This window comes from Trichomonas vaginalis, chromosome IV (assembly GCF_026262505.1).
Source record: "Trichomonas vaginalis G3 chromosome IV, whole genome shotgun sequence".
NCBI lineage: Eukaryota > Parabasalia > Trichomonadida > Trichomonadidae > Trichomonas > Trichomonas vaginalis.
Window position 1 is genome coordinate 21,486,744 of NC_067206.1, and position 17,268 is coordinate 21,504,011.

The 17,268-nt window shown below is 30.4% G+C and overlaps 5 protein-coding genes and 2 pseudogenes across 7 annotated transcripts, besides 14 other annotated features; 4 read left to right on the forward strand and 3 right to left on the reverse strand.

Annotated features, from left to right (window-relative positions):
• Positions 1–3,706: part of a mobile genetic element that runs on past the window's edge.
• TVAGG3_0141290 (uncharacterized protein) lies at positions 2,118–3,017 on the forward strand (the record flags this gene model as incomplete). The annotated part of the gene is made up of 1 exon (XM_051224268.1): positions 2,118–3,017. The coding sequence occupies one exon, from the start codon at positions 2,118–2,120 to the stop codon at positions 3,015–3,017; it is 900 nt and encodes a 299-aa protein (XP_051109254.1).
• A 1,115-nt stretch (positions 3,707–4,821) lies between the features above and the next one.
• Positions 4,822–5,034: a mobile genetic element.
• A 3,998-nt stretch (positions 5,035–9,032) lies between these two features.
• Positions 9,033–9,815, reverse strand: TVAGG3_0141310 (ribonuclease H-like family; the record flags this gene model as incomplete). Its single annotated transcript, XM_001285062.2, has 1 exon — positions 9,033–9,815. A coding segment is annotated over one exon (783 nt), but the record flags the coding sequence as incomplete, so codon positions are not given.
• Positions 9,816–9,845: a terminal%2Cinverted (terminal inverted repeat of MuDR-2_TvMULE3 transposon ID:TVAGG3_0141320).
• Positions 9,816–9,947: a mobile genetic element.
• A 1-nt stretch (position 9,948) lies between these two features.
• Positions 9,949–9,985: a mobile genetic element.
• Positions 9,949–9,985: a terminal%2Cinverted (terminal inverted repeat of Banshee-A3 transposon ID:TVAGG3_0141330).
• A 1,175-nt stretch (positions 9,986–11,160) lies between these two features.
• Positions 11,161–11,197: a terminal%2Cinverted (terminal inverted repeat of Banshee-A3 transposon ID:TVAGG3_0141340).
• Positions 11,161–11,198: a mobile genetic element.
• Positions 11,198–11,273: a mobile genetic element.
• Positions 11,273–11,371: a terminal%2Cinverted (terminal inverted repeat of Maverick-3 transposon ID:TVAGG3_0141360).
• Positions 11,273–17,268: part of a mobile genetic element that runs on past the window's edge.
• On the forward strand, positions 12,488–12,850 carry TVAGG3_0141370 (uncharacterized protein; the record flags this gene model as incomplete). The annotated part of the gene is made up of 1 exon (XM_051224269.1): positions 12,488–12,850. The coding sequence occupies one exon, from the start codon at positions 12,488–12,490 to the stop codon at positions 12,848–12,850; it is 363 nt and encodes a 120-aa protein (XP_051109255.1).
• TVAGG3_0141380 (serine threonine-protein phosphatase family) lies at positions 12,869–13,111 on the forward strand (the record flags this gene model as incomplete). The annotated part of the gene is made up of 1 exon (XM_051224270.1): positions 12,869–13,111. One exon carries the CDS (start codon positions 12,869–12,871, stop codon positions 13,109–13,111), a length of 243 nt encoding a protein of 80 aa, XP_051109256.1.
• TVAGG3_0141390 lies at positions 13,160–13,963 on the reverse strand (annotated as a pseudogene). The gene has a single exon. A coding segment is annotated over exon 1 (804 nt).
• Positions 14,886–14,913: a terminal%2Cinverted (terminal inverted repeat of Mariner transposon ID:TVAGG3_0141400).
• Positions 14,886–16,181: a mobile genetic element.
• On the reverse strand, positions 14,966–16,085 carry TVAGG3_0141410 (annotated as a pseudogene). Its single transcript has one exon. A coding segment is annotated over exon 1 (1,120 nt).
• Positions 16,154–16,181: a terminal%2Cinverted (terminal inverted repeat of Mariner transposon ID:TVAGG3_0141400).
• TVAGG3_0141420 (phage tail repeat-like family) lies at positions 16,255–16,637 on the forward strand (the record flags this gene model as incomplete). Its single annotated transcript, XM_051224271.1, has 1 exon — positions 16,255–16,637. A coding segment is annotated over one exon (383 nt), but the record flags the coding sequence as incomplete, so codon positions are not given.

Genomic DNA, 17,268 nt, shown 5'->3' on the forward strand with positions numbered 1-17,268 from the left:
TTGCAACATATAAACCAAAATCAGAAAGGAAAGTTAAAAAGTTTGTTCATTCGTTATATAATAATGTTCAAAAATATGATAACTCAGTATGTGGTAAATATATTAACCCTTCAGAAGTTTTCAAGAAAGCAAATGAAGAAGTTGATGTCACTTTTGATATGATTATTCCGGTAAATGATTTGTTAGCATTTCAGGCGTTCGATGATTATCCTAAATCATTTGGTGATATCATTCTTAAATATTATGTTTTCAGGATACTTTAGTATTTTGTCAGGTTGACCCGTTAAGAGTTGCTGATTTACAAAATTACGTTTATGAAAAGATAACTGATGAAAATTATGAAAAGATTATGAATCATGTTTATAAATATGATCGCAAATTCCAACAAATCGGACTTCCTGCCAAATTAATTACAAGCTTAGCCGCTACATCTGCTGACGCAACAGTTGATGACGTTATTATTTCATGCACAAAGATGGAAGTTTTAGAGGATAAATGCATTACACCAGGATACGGTTTAATTGAAGAATCAGTTAAAGCAATACCACGTTTATTTAGTAAGGAAGATCCATTCATGATTCCAGCTCAACATATTGACGTTCGTTCACTAAATGGAGGTTGCATCACTCCTGAAGGTATTAGCTCAGATTTCTCATACGCTCTTCATAATGTTACAGATGTTGTGTTAACATTTCCGAAGAATGCAATGCAAAGAACGGTTTTAGAAAATCCAATGCTTCGAGGTCTTCAGGTCACTATAGATTCCAGAAACTTCCCCGATCAAGCGATGACCACAGTGGCGACATATTCTTTACACGTATGCTTCAAGCTTCTGATTTAGATGGAGTGAATGAATGCACAGAAGAATACGAGGACTCATTAACTAGACCACTGAATGCAGATATGGCACGCCATTAGCTAGAACATGGAAAGACCAAACTTCATTCTTATGCACTATTCCAGTTCAACGTGATGGAGCGGGTATATTCTTTGATGGATTAGAAACTTTCAACTCACAAGTTACAGTACAAGTGAAAGCTTATCCAATCATTCAGGGTGAAAATGACACTTACTGTTCAAAGGTGACAAATCCTCCTCAGGTTTGGTTTACTAGGACTACATATTGGACATGGACACCGGACGAAGGTTTGAAATATCATCCAACAGGTACACCACCACAGTATAGAAGTTCATATGATGAAATATTGATGAATAGAAATGTTTAAAATTATAAATTTATTTTTGATTAAATGGATTTAAATTCATACACTCCTTATGAAGAATTAGCAGGAGTATATAATACATACGTAGATGATATGATTAATGAAGCATTGAGTGATAATAGAAATGCTCTATCTAAGGAAAAATTAATGAAAATTCCATATTCTGAATGTTACTTAAATTCAATCACTGCAGCAATTGGTAAACAGAATAAAGGTAAAACATTAACGATATTAAAACAAATTATCATTATTGCTAACACTTCCCCCTATTCACATGTGTTAATTTATATCAACCGTTCAGGTTCACCTTCAGATGATACATTTGAATCTTTAAAGCATTTAATCAAAATTCCAATTATTTATTTATCACAAGAAGAAGCAGAAGATTATTTAAAAAACTTTTTAATGTATAAAGAATTATATAATACAATCAAGAAGCAAGGATTAGAGGATAAAATTATTGATAAACAACGGGATGAATTATTTGAAACACTTTCTATTTCAAATTTTGATAGAGAATTTTTGCATTCACTCATTTTTCTAGATGATGCAGTGAAATCAAAACTAATAACAAATGAGAAATCATATTTTAATCAGTTATTAACTCAATGTCGACACATTCAGTGTTCATTCTTTATGGCTGTTCAATATTTCAAAGCATTAAGCACAAACATTAAATCAAATCTATCAACACTTTTCATTTTCAGTGGGTTTAGTCGTCAACAGTTGAACGTTATGCTTTATCAAGTGAATTTACCAATGAGCATTAATGAACTTTACACACAATATCAGCAATTAGGTGAACATGGAAAATAATAGTTGATTTAAATAAAGGAAGTGTTAAATTTGATTAACTTTTTATAATTAATTTTTTATTTTTATTTATAATTAAACATGACAGAAATGGCAAATCTTCTACAGGTTCCATTAAAACAAGGAACAAACAAAAAGGGTGCATATAATAGAACTATGAAAGTTCCTGATGGAATGAAAGAATTAGTTCATATTGTTGCTGGTCTTCAAAAAGATGTTAAACAAATGAGAAACGTTTTAACATTACCAGAAGCTCAAGCATATGCCAAACGTCAAGGTCCAAATTGGGAAGCACACGAAGCAGACATTACGGGTCCAAATGGAAAACCTGATGGTATAAATGAAGTTTTCGTTACTGATGGTCAAGGTAATATTAAAGTCATAAATGGTTACAAATTAACTATAACTGGTTATCCTAAACGTAAAGCATATAATGAACGTTATCCTATGCAATTTGATGAAAATGGAAAAGCTGTTAAACAATACATTGGAGAAGGTGAAAATGGTCCAATTAATTCATACCGTTATAATCCATATTCTTATTTCAATGAAGAATTAAATGCTATTGAAGAGGGACCGGATGGATTACCACGATATTCTAACCAGTTTGATGGTCAATATGCAAATATTAGACCTGAAATTTCAGCTAAGAAATTCTTTAAAGTTGCTTTATTCGATCCAGTTTTCGCAAATGTTAAAGATGAACTTAAACATCAATTCCAACCAATTATAGTAGCAAGAATTGCATCAGGTGCTTTATCTCAAGCATTCAAAGATTTAATTAAGAAACCATTATATCAGCAACGAGGTTTAACTTATGATTTAGTTAAGGAATTAGATAAAAGAAAATTTGAGAAATCAGATGATTATAAGAATGCAATTAATGAATATATTAGGTCTATTAATTACAATGAACCAGCTAAAAATCAACTTCAAGAACAAATACAGGGAATAATAGATTCAAAACTTCCAGCAAAATAAAAGTTTAAATATATTTTTTTATTCGAATATAAATGAGAAGACGTTTCACTAGTCAAAAGAACACTAACGCAAAAGCAGAGATTACGGTTGGTTATAACGTAAATGATGATAAATCACGAATTATTCAAAATGTTAAAGTTAATGTTAGCCCTGAACTAACAAGGTCAGCAACTCAACCAAATTTATTAACTCGTGACTTACCGAAAAAGGAGGAGGAGCAAAATAAAGAAGATGGAAACCCAATCATTTTATCTGAACCCGGTAAAGAACCTGTTGAAATTTCCACTTATCCAACATACCCCCCACCTCTTTCATCAAACATCGAGAACCCATATAAAATAGACATTAATTCTGAATTAATGAAAATTTACCGTGATATAATAATTAATAATTATGATTCAATAATAAATTTACTTGATCAATCTGGTTTAATTATTTTACCTTATGAATCATTAATTCACATTATCGCCATTCTTTGTGATGTTCAAGATTCAGACGTTAAGATTCAATTTTTCATAGATGATGAGGTTTCATGCTGCGGAACAGTTGCAAAAATAAATCCTATAAAGGATATTAGCACAATTAAGATATCAAAGAATGGAACAACAACTGAACTTCATTTAACATATAATGATATTTATAATAAAATAGTTGATGAATATAAAATATCACTTGAAAAATTCTTTGTTAAGGCTATTTAATATTCAAGCATTAACATTATCGAATAATAATCCTTTGAATCATAATCAATAATAATTGACCTTTCACCAGTTTCTATCGTTTGTTTTATTTCTTTTTGTTCCCCACTATCCGGATCGGTCATTGTAATTGTTTTTGTTATAGTATCAGCTTTATCTTTAACTTCAATTTTTTTTCCATCGGGATATTTAAACCAAAATTCCAAAAATTCGATATTGTCAATCTGTTCATATTTTAATCTATCAATTACATTTTTAATACCATCTGAAAATCTTATGAAATGGTCATTATATGGGTTTGATTGAACTAAATTTGAATGAAGTGAAATATAACCTGTTGATGAATATGACACTGACTCATATTTTCTGAAAACACTAAAATTTATAACATGAATGAATTTCTTATTCGTTGAATTTATGAATTCTTGAGGTAATCTTATTCTCGTTTTATTTATCACTGGAAAATAACGCTTTACCATATTTTTAATCGTAATAAAAATGTCAATTATCAATATTATTTCGAATAATAGCTGTGAATTAAATTTAACAGTTAGCGGAATTTATAATGTTACTCTCGTTTCTGTGAGTGGTAAATTTAATCCCATTCTTTTAGACCCTTCAGATTATATATCATTTATTAAAGATGACCTTGAAAAAACGTATGATATGTATATAAATAATGTGATAGCGAAATGGGATATTAACATGATTTTAAGTTATTTAAATGAATCATTTATCGTATGGTATGAAGAAAATTTTAAATCAAAACCCGATAAACTTTTTGAACTTGATGAAATAAATAACCTTATTAAATTCCCGCTGAAAATTAAATTTTGTACTCCTCATCTTCGTTCATTGTTGGGGATATTAAATTTTGAAAAAGATGTTGGGGATGTTTTGTATTCTGACACTGGTTCCAATTTCATTTTAATCAAATGTGATAAAGTTAATACCCCAATGAGATTTTCACATCAAACATTAGACCCTAACTCTTACCCATCAATACAAAACATTTTATCCATCAACTTAAACACATTTTCTTTATCATATCCGTTTCAATTATCCGGGAATTCATTTATTCTTCATTCAAAAGATTTATCAAATATTAAATTTAGAATAACTAGGGCTGTACAAGATTTAAAAAAACATTGCCGGGTTACCGTAGAGGCCTAAAAAAATCGCGCCTCGGCGGCAAGCCGCCTCGGCATTAAGAATGCGCATCTAAATTTTTATATGTCCTTCTTTCTTTTATTTTTCCCTTCCCTTTCTTTTCTTTTTCTTTTTCTTTTTTCCCCTCCTCTTGCTCTCATTTACTTTTTTTTCCTTTTCTCATCATTTTTCAACATTTAAAATTTTTATCAAAAATCTTGCCTATAAAAGCAGACTATGGAACCTTTTAATGCCTCTTAATCAATATTATACAGCATAAAGCATATTAAATGAAAGTAATTACGTATAAATTTATTTTATTATCTTATTTATTAATTCTTTAGCATGTATTGTTTAATATTAACTTTTCTGTACATTAAATATGATATCTCCAAAGTATGAATGCCTTGTAACGAAACGAAAACTTAATTTTATGTTGAATATTTGTCGGAAGAAACGTTTTTCCCGAAAAATAATCGTCTTTTGATGTTTTTCCCGAAAATCGTTCCGATCATGACGATAGACCCATAGGATATTGATTTTGGTATGAAGGAGTTGAATTTCACTTCTGAAATTGATATGATAGATAGCTCAGAACATATGAATATGAATTAACTAATCAAAATAGTATATTATATAAATATGCTAACTTAATTAAGATAATTTAATTGATATAAGGGAATTATAATACAATTTAAGTTAAGGGCATAAAATTCATAGGCTATATATTGCATCTGCCATCAATATTATGTTAAATTCAATAATTTTATAATGAGAATAAGATTCGAATCAAAAAAGTATCGCAATATGAAGTAAAATACTGGCGACTAGTTTCACATACTTATGATATATGATATATGACTGTGTTTATGGTTAAAAAGTAGTTTTATAAGTAGAATTTTAATAAAAGTAAATTTTTATTCATAATTTAAGAAATTAAACAAGGAAAACTCACTACTTCGAAAAATTTCATATGAGTGAGCTGCAAATTTGTAAATAAATCGCGAAATAAAAATAATATTCAATTGTATTTAAATTTTTTTATGATTTGTATAAGCAGATGATTTTAGTGCAGTAATTGATGTTTGAAAACGAAAAGCAATGCTTGGATTTGTAAATTGAAATATGAATCGCGAAAAACTCTGATTAGTAAGTAACACGCTTTTATATTTCGATAAAATTTATCGTCGATATACTAAATCCGATAAAAATTCGATAATTGTAAAAAATATGATGTAAATTGTAAAAGAGTTGAAAATGTTTGGGGTGGCTTGAAATGAATCGGAGGATGTAATAATTTGGTACTAATTTAATTGCATTAAAATGCTAAAATTATGAAATTGTAAATTTAATCGAAAGATATGAGTTTAAATAAAGAAACGAGAGATATTTTAATTGATTTAATTATTTTATATCACTGATTGTCAGTAATATCCTTTGATCTTTGATTCAATGAATACGTTAGTATGAATAATCAATATTCATTGAACAAAAATGAACAAATACAGTGTAATATGCAGATTTTAGTATGCAAATGTTATATCGTGTGATAAATTCTCCGTAATAAAGAAGATATTTACAATTATTTTTATATGAGCTTTAAATCTGTTGAAATAGTTCCAATATTGCATGAAATTGGCAGATTTGAAGTAATTTGATTAGTTTTGAGATGGAAAATTTCTAAAAAATTTCTGAAATCAAGAAAATATTTCGAAATTTTGTTAAAAATACTTTCAAAATGCTGAATTTAGAAAAAATTTGGAATTTCTTGATCCTAGAATTTTGATTAATTTTGTTAAATAGCTTAAATCATCAGTGATTTATGAAGTTTCGGATAAATTCTTAATCAATATTCATTCATTCAATGAATTTGAGCAATAACACTGAAAAAGTAAGGTTTACACATGAATTAAATGGAAAATAACCAGCATATCCTATAGAATTTCTATTTTTTTATCATTGATTTGAAATGCACTATATTAGAAATCAATATCTCTAGAAAATGTGCCATAATATTTTATTTTATCTTGAATATTGTTTATTAACATTATACTAGTATCTCTTCTCGATACGAATTAAAAGATTTAACGGATTGGCTATTAAACTATAAGATTGTTCAATCTTACTAGATAAGGCAAGATATATATAAGTTAAGGAAACCTTAATTTAGTTAATATCTTTGATTTATACTAATTATAAATGAGTGAATTCTGGATTGTTCTATTTTTACATCCATCATTTAACACAATCTTTTTTGAACAATTTTATATAAAAGAGATCTATTATAAATGATTAAAAATGTCATTTAATTGATAAATTTGTATATCCTTGTCATGATATTGTTTTTCATATATAAAGCAGTTAACTATATGTAATTGATCTATTCCAATCTAGTTTTGATTCACAATCAAGAGTTAATATCTACTATTTACTATATTATCCATAATTTTAAATTAATGTTGAATAATTACCAAAAATATACATATAATATATATAAAATATGGAAAATTAATGGTTTGTCTCATAAAAATGCTAGAATTACACTTTTTATTATCATATTAGATTTTCGACTTAAAACTATTGAAATACATTATATTACATTTCAAATCTATAACTACATACAAACACTCAGGTTGGAAAAACATAGACTCTTTTGATCTTTTATAATTATATAATTTTTTATTTTCTTATATTATCTTATTTACTTCACATAATATATAACTCCATAGTATATGTAATTAAATTTTAACCTTGATTTTATTACAAATTCTGTTATCATGAATATGCGCAATCAAAACATATTAATATAGAGTTTTGAACTAATTCAATATTGTGTAATGGATCAAAACAACAAATTATATAAAATATTACAGATTTACATTGTAAATCAATATAATCAAATTATATAATCTTATATAAAAAACAAAGATCCTTCATCTGCTTAGATCTAATAACTTCAAGGTATACCCTGATTAATTGCATACATAGAATTTAACAAAAACAAATATTTCATATTCCTGGAGGTCTATCGTCATGATCGGAACGATTTTCGGGAAAAACATCAAAAGACGATTATTTTTCGGGAAAAACGTTTCTTCCCAATATTTGTCACAAACATTAGATTATTAAAATATATGTTGGATATCCCTTAGTATGAGACTTCATGACTCTTGTTGTCTAACGTGAGCTTTGGATTGCAAGCTCTGTGGTTAACGAACATAAATTAATTGTAAAGTTTTCAAAAATTTTCATCGTTTCTATCAGCATCTATTTTTCCTTTAAAATAATATATTTGTATGAATACAATATTTAGTAATTTTTTTATTTCCCATAATTTCATTCAAAATTTCAGAAAAAATTAATTTCTATTCAATATTATTTCAGCTTCAAAACACTTCATTCTTATAGATGTTGATTCACTAAAGTGTGATTCTATTTATATGAGGTAGGGGCATGAGGCTCGGCAAGTCTTATTGCTTTTTACCTCAATTTAGGTATTAAATAATTATAATGATTCATAGTGGCCGCTGCTGACTGGCCATCAGCAGTCCCCTGGCCAAGATTAATATAATTATTTAATACTTATCCAGTTTTACATCAATAACAACAAAGCTAATCAATCATCATTCAGAAATGCGGGAAATTACTACTAATATTAAAGATTGATAGACATTAGGCTGGCCACCTTCTGTCTAATATCTTTACGAATAAAAATAATACTTTTTAAAACAAATTATTTAATAAATTTTATTAAAAAACAAAATCAAATATCAAATTGATCATCATTCAACTTGATGAAGAAGCGGCATGCTACATATTCTTCTTTGCATGATTCGTTCATTGAATTTCTTGTCTTTCGCAATTCAGATATTACACGTTCTACATCTGCTTCACTGCACGAAAGTGACATCATCCTTTTTCCAATTGGTCTTATTGCTTTTAGTTGCTTTATGCCATTCATGTACCAAAACTTGCCATCATTTTGAGCAAGATGATGACCATTTATAAGATGGGAATCATCTTGCTCTATGAAGAAATCGTAAGCATCAATCAATTCCTTGGATCTATCGTCTTTATTGATCGTTGGGTCAACTGTTGATTCGGCAATTGCTCTTTGTCTGAGGATTGTTATCATGAATGTGTATAGATCTTTTATCTCTTCATCTACAACATCCCAGACCAAGGAATTCCTCGAACCATCGGCATTTGTTTCGGCTGCATGATCGTCGTTAAGCATTTGTTCCTCTTCTGCTTGCTGGATCTCTTCATCATGCTCGGCTACCTCGTCAACACGTTCTGTTCGTTCTTCTTCAAGGATTTCACCGAGTTTCTCAAATGTGATCTCGCGATTGATGATCCTCAGGGAAGGAATCGTTGGGACTTGCACATCTTTCAACTGCATTATAGGTGGATAGCTTGTCTTTCCTCCAAAACCCTTCTTGTCTCTGATGATCTTCCTTGCTAACGGTGTAAAGCCGAAAGCAAACCGAAGCAAATCAATTCTACCATATTCTTTCATATCATTTTTGAATATTGTAGTGATTGATCGGAGAATCTCTTCACCATCTGGCGTTAATCTTCCTGCCATTTCATCCAACATCCCTTGGCACTGTTGTATCATCAGGAATGCATAAGCACTCATGGACTTGTTGGATTCCAGCCATAATTGAAGTTGCTTTAATGGCTTGAATATCATTAAAGCATCTTTAAAGAGTGGAGGAATTCCATCACGTGTCCATTGTAACTGTTCACGTGTAGCTCTGGAAAGGGATAGTGGAAGATCTCCACTTCTTAAAGCAGTATTATTTGTTTCCAGATTATCAAAGATGAAAAACAGAGTATCATATATGTAGAGCCAGCGAGTTTCCGGGATTGATGGAACCCTGATCTTGTATCTCGCTCTCATATCGTGATTCTTAAAGATAATGATAATCTGGTGAACTCTATTCATGAGTATATAAGGATTTCCAAAAAAGTGACACCCAAAAAGTGACACTTTCAATAGGGGTAACACTTAAAAAGTGACAATTTAAAATTCACAATAAATAAAAATAATAATTTTTTAGTCTATTAAATTATTCTTGTAATAAACAGAAATTCATCAAAAGTGACAGCTCTCAATTTTTTGACATTTGTAAATTCTAAATTGAATGAGAAAAATGAAATAATACTAAGCATAATACAATATTCTAGATTTAATTATAATTAGGAAAAAGTTAGTTTTGAGAGTACTTTTCATAGGCATATAGAATGAAATCTTCTGAAAAATAATATCACATAAACTCATATTATTTTCTAATATATAACTATTTTATATAAAAATCAAATTCAATGATCTTAAAAGCGAAGGATAAACCTCAAAATTTACGAATATAATGAGTGGGAATATAATGCTTATCTATCATAAAACCATATGAAATATTAATTTTTGCTTTACGCCTAATTTTTGACGACAATTAGCAAAAAATGTTAAATGTTAACACTCGGTCCATTTGAATATGAAAAATAAAATTGACTTTGATTAAATGTTTTTATTTATCATGCAATTCTTCTTGCGACCAAAGATTTGAATAAAAGTTCAAAAAATAAGATAGCTTAAAAAATAATATACGGTAGTGTTTACTAATAGATGAATAGTATATAAATTCTATTAAAATGGATTTGATCCAAAAAAATATATAAAATTTGATCATAAATAAAATCGTTTTAAATTACTTCTTCATTTAAATTATAACAATTATTTTTGGTTTTATTTTTTTGGATCAAATCCATTTTAATAGAATTTATATACTATTCATCTATTAGTAAACACTACCGTATATTATTTTTTAAGCTATCTTATTTTTTGAACTTTTATTCAAATCTTTGGTCGCAAGAAGAATTGCATGATAAATAAAAACATTTAATCAAAGTCAATTTTATTTTTCATATTCAAATGGACTGAGTGTTAACATTTAACATTTTTTGCTAATTGTCGTCAAAAATTAGGCGTAAAGCAAAAATTAATATTTCATATGGTTTTATGATAGATAAGCATTATATTCCCACTCATTATATTCGTAAATTTTGAGGTTTATCCTTCGCTTTTAAGATCATTGAATTTGATTTTTATATAAAATAGTTATATATTAGAAAATAATATGAGTTTATGTGATATTATTTTTCAGAAGATTTTGTGTTCTTCTTCAAAATTTTATTTTTTATTAAAAAGAATCTTTACAAAATATACATTTACTTTCATTAATATTTAAAAACGTGCTCTATCAAAAGTTCCAAAAATTCAATATTTTAGCTTTTCTGAGGTGTCACTTTTGATGAATTTCTGTTTACAACATTCTTTTCTTTGAAATCCTCCAAAAATTCTTCGAAATGTTCTAAAATATAATCTGGAGAATTATAACAAAATTCAAAAAAAAAAAAAAAAAAAAAAAAAAAAGGTAGTGGGGCCTCCAGGCACTTCGTGCCCTCTAGCCCTGAAGATGTTTAGTATAAATGAAGTTTATATTCGGAGGACTCTTCTTCTTCCTCCATTGCTTCTGGGAAGAAGCCTTCTTCTGGGTCGAAAACATTATATAATGTACCACTTTTTACAAATTATATATGTTTTCATGTTTTGTCACTTTTCTGTCACTTTTCGGGTAAAAACATTTTTATTATTATATATAAATGAATTTTACAAAACCACCGTTACCGTTCTTTGGAAATAAGAGTAAATGTAAAGATATTATATTGAGAGAACTTAAGAAACTACCGAATGGTCTAACATTTGTAGATTTGTTCGGTGGAAGTTTCTATATATCCCATTTATGTCATACCGTATTTCCTGACTCAAAGATTATATGCAATGACTTCGACAACTATATGGACCGTCTCAAACATATTCCAGACACAAACAATATATTGAAAGAGTTAAAAGAAAAGATACCTATAGGTAAGATGGAACGTATACCATTAGATAACAAAAATATTGTGAGAGAGGTTTTGAAAAAAGCAGAATATATAGACTGGGATAGTATATCTGCTAGACTATTATATAGTGGTTCTATAAGAGTTCATGACATTGAAACACTCATGTCAAAAGTTTTATATCTTAACTATACAAATGTTTTCAAAGAGGACATAGAAAAATATATTGAGGGTATAGAGTTTGTAAGATGTCATTGGACAGAGTTGTATGAAAAATATAAAGACAAGGAAAATGTTTTCTTTATAGTGGACCCGCCGTTCTATAACACATGGGATTTTCAATACCAAGTAGACTGGACTTTGAGAGACTCTTTAGAAACTTTAGACGTTATACATAACCATCCATGCTTTACTTTACATCCGATAAAAGTGGTTTGGAAACCGTTATGAGATGGTTAGAGGACATACATGACTATGAGTTTAGATATGACAAGATAGAATATGAGAGAGGTCCTATAAACTGGAGAAAGTGTCATAACAAAGAAATTTTATTAGTAAGTAAATGTGGTTTGAAATCGGACTACTTGTTTTAGGTTTTTTCCATTGTGTCATTTATTTCTTTGACGTGGCAGAAAAGTACAGAGAATATGAAGATGAACCAATGCCTGCAAATGTTCAGCATATGTACTCGTAAGAGATATTTTTATCTAATATTAAATGGACGCACAGAACTTAGCGAATGCACAGCAACCTGGACAACCAAACCCAGAGAATATTCCAAATGAAGTTAGAATACAAACTGCAATGGCAAACTATGGTCAAGTGCCAACAGATGTACAAATGCAAACTGCCATGTCAAATGACGCTGCGTTAGGTTTGCCACCATGGTATGCAAATATGAGATGGAAAGAGTTTTATACAAACCCTGAAGTGGGATATAAACAACTTTATGCAGATGACGCGAACACAGGAGTTGACCCAGAATATGTTTTCTACCAGAGGAGAAACAGAATGTATGAGCTCCAGTTAAAGAATGCTATGGAACTCAACAGGAAACGTAAGAGACTAGGCGGACATTAGATTTTTACATATAGTAAAATGGGTTTCTTCAGTAAGATAGGAAACTTCTTTCGAAATGTTGGAAGAGGTATATGGAATGGAATAAAATCTGTCGGAAGAGGAATTTGGAACGGAGTCAAAAATATTGGTAAAAGAGTAGGTCAGTTTGTTGGTATTATACCTAAAGACCCTGAACCAGAAGAACAAGCTCCTGTTATACAACAGCCTGAACCTGCACCACAGTCTAGTTGGCAACCAAATCCAACACCTCAACCGTATTAAAAAGTTATATTTTTACCGTTCGATAGTAGTTGTATATGAAACTAAGTTCTAAGTAAAACGCATGGTATAATGGAATTATTCTTTTCTTCCATCTGTAGTAAACCATACTTGAAAGTCTGAAATACTTCCACTTGGTGGTTCGTATAACTTTGTAGGTTTTTCGTAAAAGTCATTTGCCAAGCATAAGAAAGAGTTTTGGGCGCCAGAAAATGAAGCATGAACAATAATAGCAGCTGGGTCGAAAACATCTTTAAATAAATATGGTTCATCTCTTGCATATCGACTGTAAATATTTGCTAAAGGAAGTTCGACTTTCTGATTTAACATTCTTTGCAAATAATACCATGACATTGCAGTGAATTCTGTATATATTTGTTCGTCTTTATTTGGATTGTTTTCGTAGATTTGAAATGACACTTGTGAATTTTGTTTGTCATATACAATTCTCACATAAAGTGTGCTCTCGGTATTTGCATATTCATCAGCATATTTTGCATAACATGAATTTATTTTATCTTCTATATTTTTTAACGCAGTCTGTAGAGAAGATGAAAGGTCAACTTGTATTAGCTCAATTTCTTCCCACATTTTTCGTTTCCCTTCAGATATATAATCTATATGAAACCTTACAATAAATGGAAAACTTTTATCTTCTACAGACACAAACTTCATTCTACGAAAGCCAATAGCTTTTGTGACAGATGGGTCTCTTAGCCATCTTAATGGGTAGTCAAAACGATAGCCTTCATGCTTTACGGTCTCTGTCTCAAACTTTTGACCGACATTAGTAAAAAGTTCATCTAATGGTTTAGTTGTAGCAACTCTTGAATTTTCTTTTTCTATTGGAAGCATATTTTATCTAGAATAAAAATGTCGAAAGATATTGCTTCCATAAGAGAAATACAACACAACCGACAACTCATTATGCAAGCTCTAAATAAGAACACAACAAACTTTTCAAACTATTCTAAGATATCTGAGTCATTGAAAGAAGGAAACTTAAAACTGACATTAAACCCAATGACAGATGAGTTTCTGTTTCAAGACAAGAAGAACAATACTGTCTGTATAAATCCAACAAAAGGAACTTTAAACGAGAAACCTATAAATGAACTTCTTTTGAAAGCAGATGTTGACAACAAAGCTGACAAAGAATATGTAGACGATGCAATAGCAAAAGAAGAAGAAAGAGCTAACAATGCTTATGCAACAAAAGAACATACTCATCCTGAACTAGCAGACAAAACATATGTTGACAATAAAATGTCAAGTGAAGTGACAAGAGCTGAAAACGAATATTCTAAAAAGACTCATACACATTCTATATCTGAAATAACAGACTTAAACGTTAGCCTTGAAAATAAGGTAGATAAGGGACTTATGGCTAGTGTGTTAGTGAAGAAGGCGGATAAGGAATATGTGGATGAAAAAGATAAAGAAATTATAGAAAGGGTTGACTGGTACCATGAACGGACATCAAAGATTTTAAAAACTAAAGCCGATACAGGATGGGTTTCAGGATGTTTAGACCTTAAAGCAGATAAAACTTATGTTAACGATGAGTTAGAGAAGAAAGCAGACAAGAACCATACACATACAAGTTTTACAACTGTTGCTATAGAAAGTATTGAAGGAACGGTTGAAGAAACTGGTGGGGATGTATTATATTGTAAACCTCCTAACTTTCCACAAGGTTTAACATCGGATGACGACATAACGACGATGAGAAACATTAGATGTAAAGATGTTTATGTCATGAAGGATGAACATAATATAGGGTGTCCAAAGGTGTGTTTAGCACAAACCTGAATACTGCGAATAGAAATAAACAAGTTACATATATATAAAGTTTATTTAAATATAATCACCATTGGATTCAATCACGCGTTCGCAGCGATCGATCCAGGCTTGAAAGACACGCTTTAAATCATCATGAGAAAATTGCTCAAATTGCTCTCTTACAAAATTTTCAAGATCATCTGGACTCGCGAATTCGCGTCCTTCAGCTCTCTTTTTAGCGTGCCGAATAAATAAAAGTCAGAGGGTGCAATATCAGGTGAATAAATTGGGTTTGGAACAACTTTGACATTGTTTTCCACCAAGTAATTCATTACCTTATGACTTTTGTGAACTCTTGAATTATCAAAATGAATTGCAAACTTTTGTTTTTTTGTTTGGATTTCTCAAACTCATCAGAATTGATAATTTGAGTAAGAACATTGTCAATTAGATACTGAGCATTCATCGTATTAGGTTTTTGAAGAATATCAATTGCGATGATGCCATTCACGCCCCAAAAAACCGACAACATCATCATTGGTGTGTCAATTTTTTCTTCGGAATGTTTGCGGATTTTCATCCTTCGGGATCCACATGATTTTGGCTTCTGTTGCATATTGAAACCAAGACTCGTCCCCTGTTACTAAAAAGCGAAACTTCTTGGATTGATACGCACCCAATATAGAGAGGAGCTCTTTCGAAGATTGGACTCTAGATTTTTTTTGAACTGAATTAAGGTTGTGCGGAACCCAACGTGTATACGCTAGTTTGTAGTTCAAATAATTGTGCAGATAATAACTGACTGTTGTACGTGTATCTTTGTCATCTCCTCTATCCTTCTGAGTGATGCTCTTGGGTCTTCATCTAGCGCTTGAAGAATTGCTTTGATTTTTCTTTGATCCGGCGATTTTTTGTCAATTTTTATGATGGGCGCCTTTTTGTTCATGAAGTGATACATCCTAACATGATACGTTACAGTGGAATAGCTAGGAGCATCCATACCGAAGCATTTTACCAATGTCTCGTAGATTTTTACAGTCTTTGCATTTTTTTGCAAGAGCGAGGATGTTTTCTTTATGATTCATTAAAAAATGAAAAAAATCCCGCCAAAATTTCCCGCGAAACCGCCTCTTGTCTCAAAATTCATTTTATATCCCGGCATGGCGCCAAAATACAACATACTCATCATATACATATATTCATATTTTTTATTATATATTTATAATCAGCATATATCTCCTTTAATAGTCTCATATAGAGCGCTGTGCTAAACGCACCTTTGGACACCCTATATTAAATTCACTGCTCAAGATTTATATGACAAGAAAGCAGACAAAACAGAGCTTCAAACATTAAAGACAGAAATGCTTCAAACATTATATCCTATAGGCTCTATTTATACGTCAATGAACTCTACCAGACCAGAAACAGTTCTGGGTTTTGGAACTTGGACTCAAATAGTCGACAGGTTTTTGTATTGTGCAAACTCTTCAAAGGAAACAGGTGGAAGTAAAACGATTTCAGGTGAAAATTTACCTGCACACAGTCACTACATAGATTTAAGTACAGCTCAAGCAGGTTGGCATAAGCATAGATATTGGGATTGGTCAGCAATGACAAAAGGTAAAGGATATGATGTTAAAGACAACGTTAAGTTTGCTATAGATTGTTTCTGGAGTAACACTGAGGGAGGAGGAAACCATACACATCGCGTTTCGGGATATACGCAAACAACGGGACAAAGTAAAGACTACATGCCACCTTACATGACAGTTTACGCATGGTATAGAAATGCTTAGTCGTCATTTTCAACTTCTTTAGCATATTCGTCAGGAGTTGTCTTATATTTGTTAGGAACTGTCTTTGAAAGTATACCACCTTGAACTTTGACAAGTTTGAAACGAGGTCTGACAATAGTAGTTTATCTTCTGCTTGCAGTCTGTACATTTTGCCATGTTTGCCTAAAACTTCATAATATTCTCTTGTATACTTTCTTCTATTTTTACGAACACGAATGTGAGTACCTGTCGAGTTCCCATTGTTGTCATAGTCAATAGTATTTCATATGGTCGCGTTTAGGTATTTCTATTTTTACTTTGTCGCCTTTCTTAAGTTTGAAGCCCGGCATTCTTTCTTGTTTGTCTCTTTTGACTAAATTATTAAATATATAGTCTTTCTCTAAGTCAGGGTTGTTTTTCATTTCTTCGGGGGAGTGGTTTCCCAAACCTTTTTGTTTACGGCTATTGTAAATATTTAAAAACTTGTCTCATCTTTGCCATGGAGAAGTGTCTATATTTGTCGTCATATGACATTTCATTTGCTTCACCACCTTGTGGTTGGTTTAAGTCCTTAACATTTTTATACAACCGTCAATGACA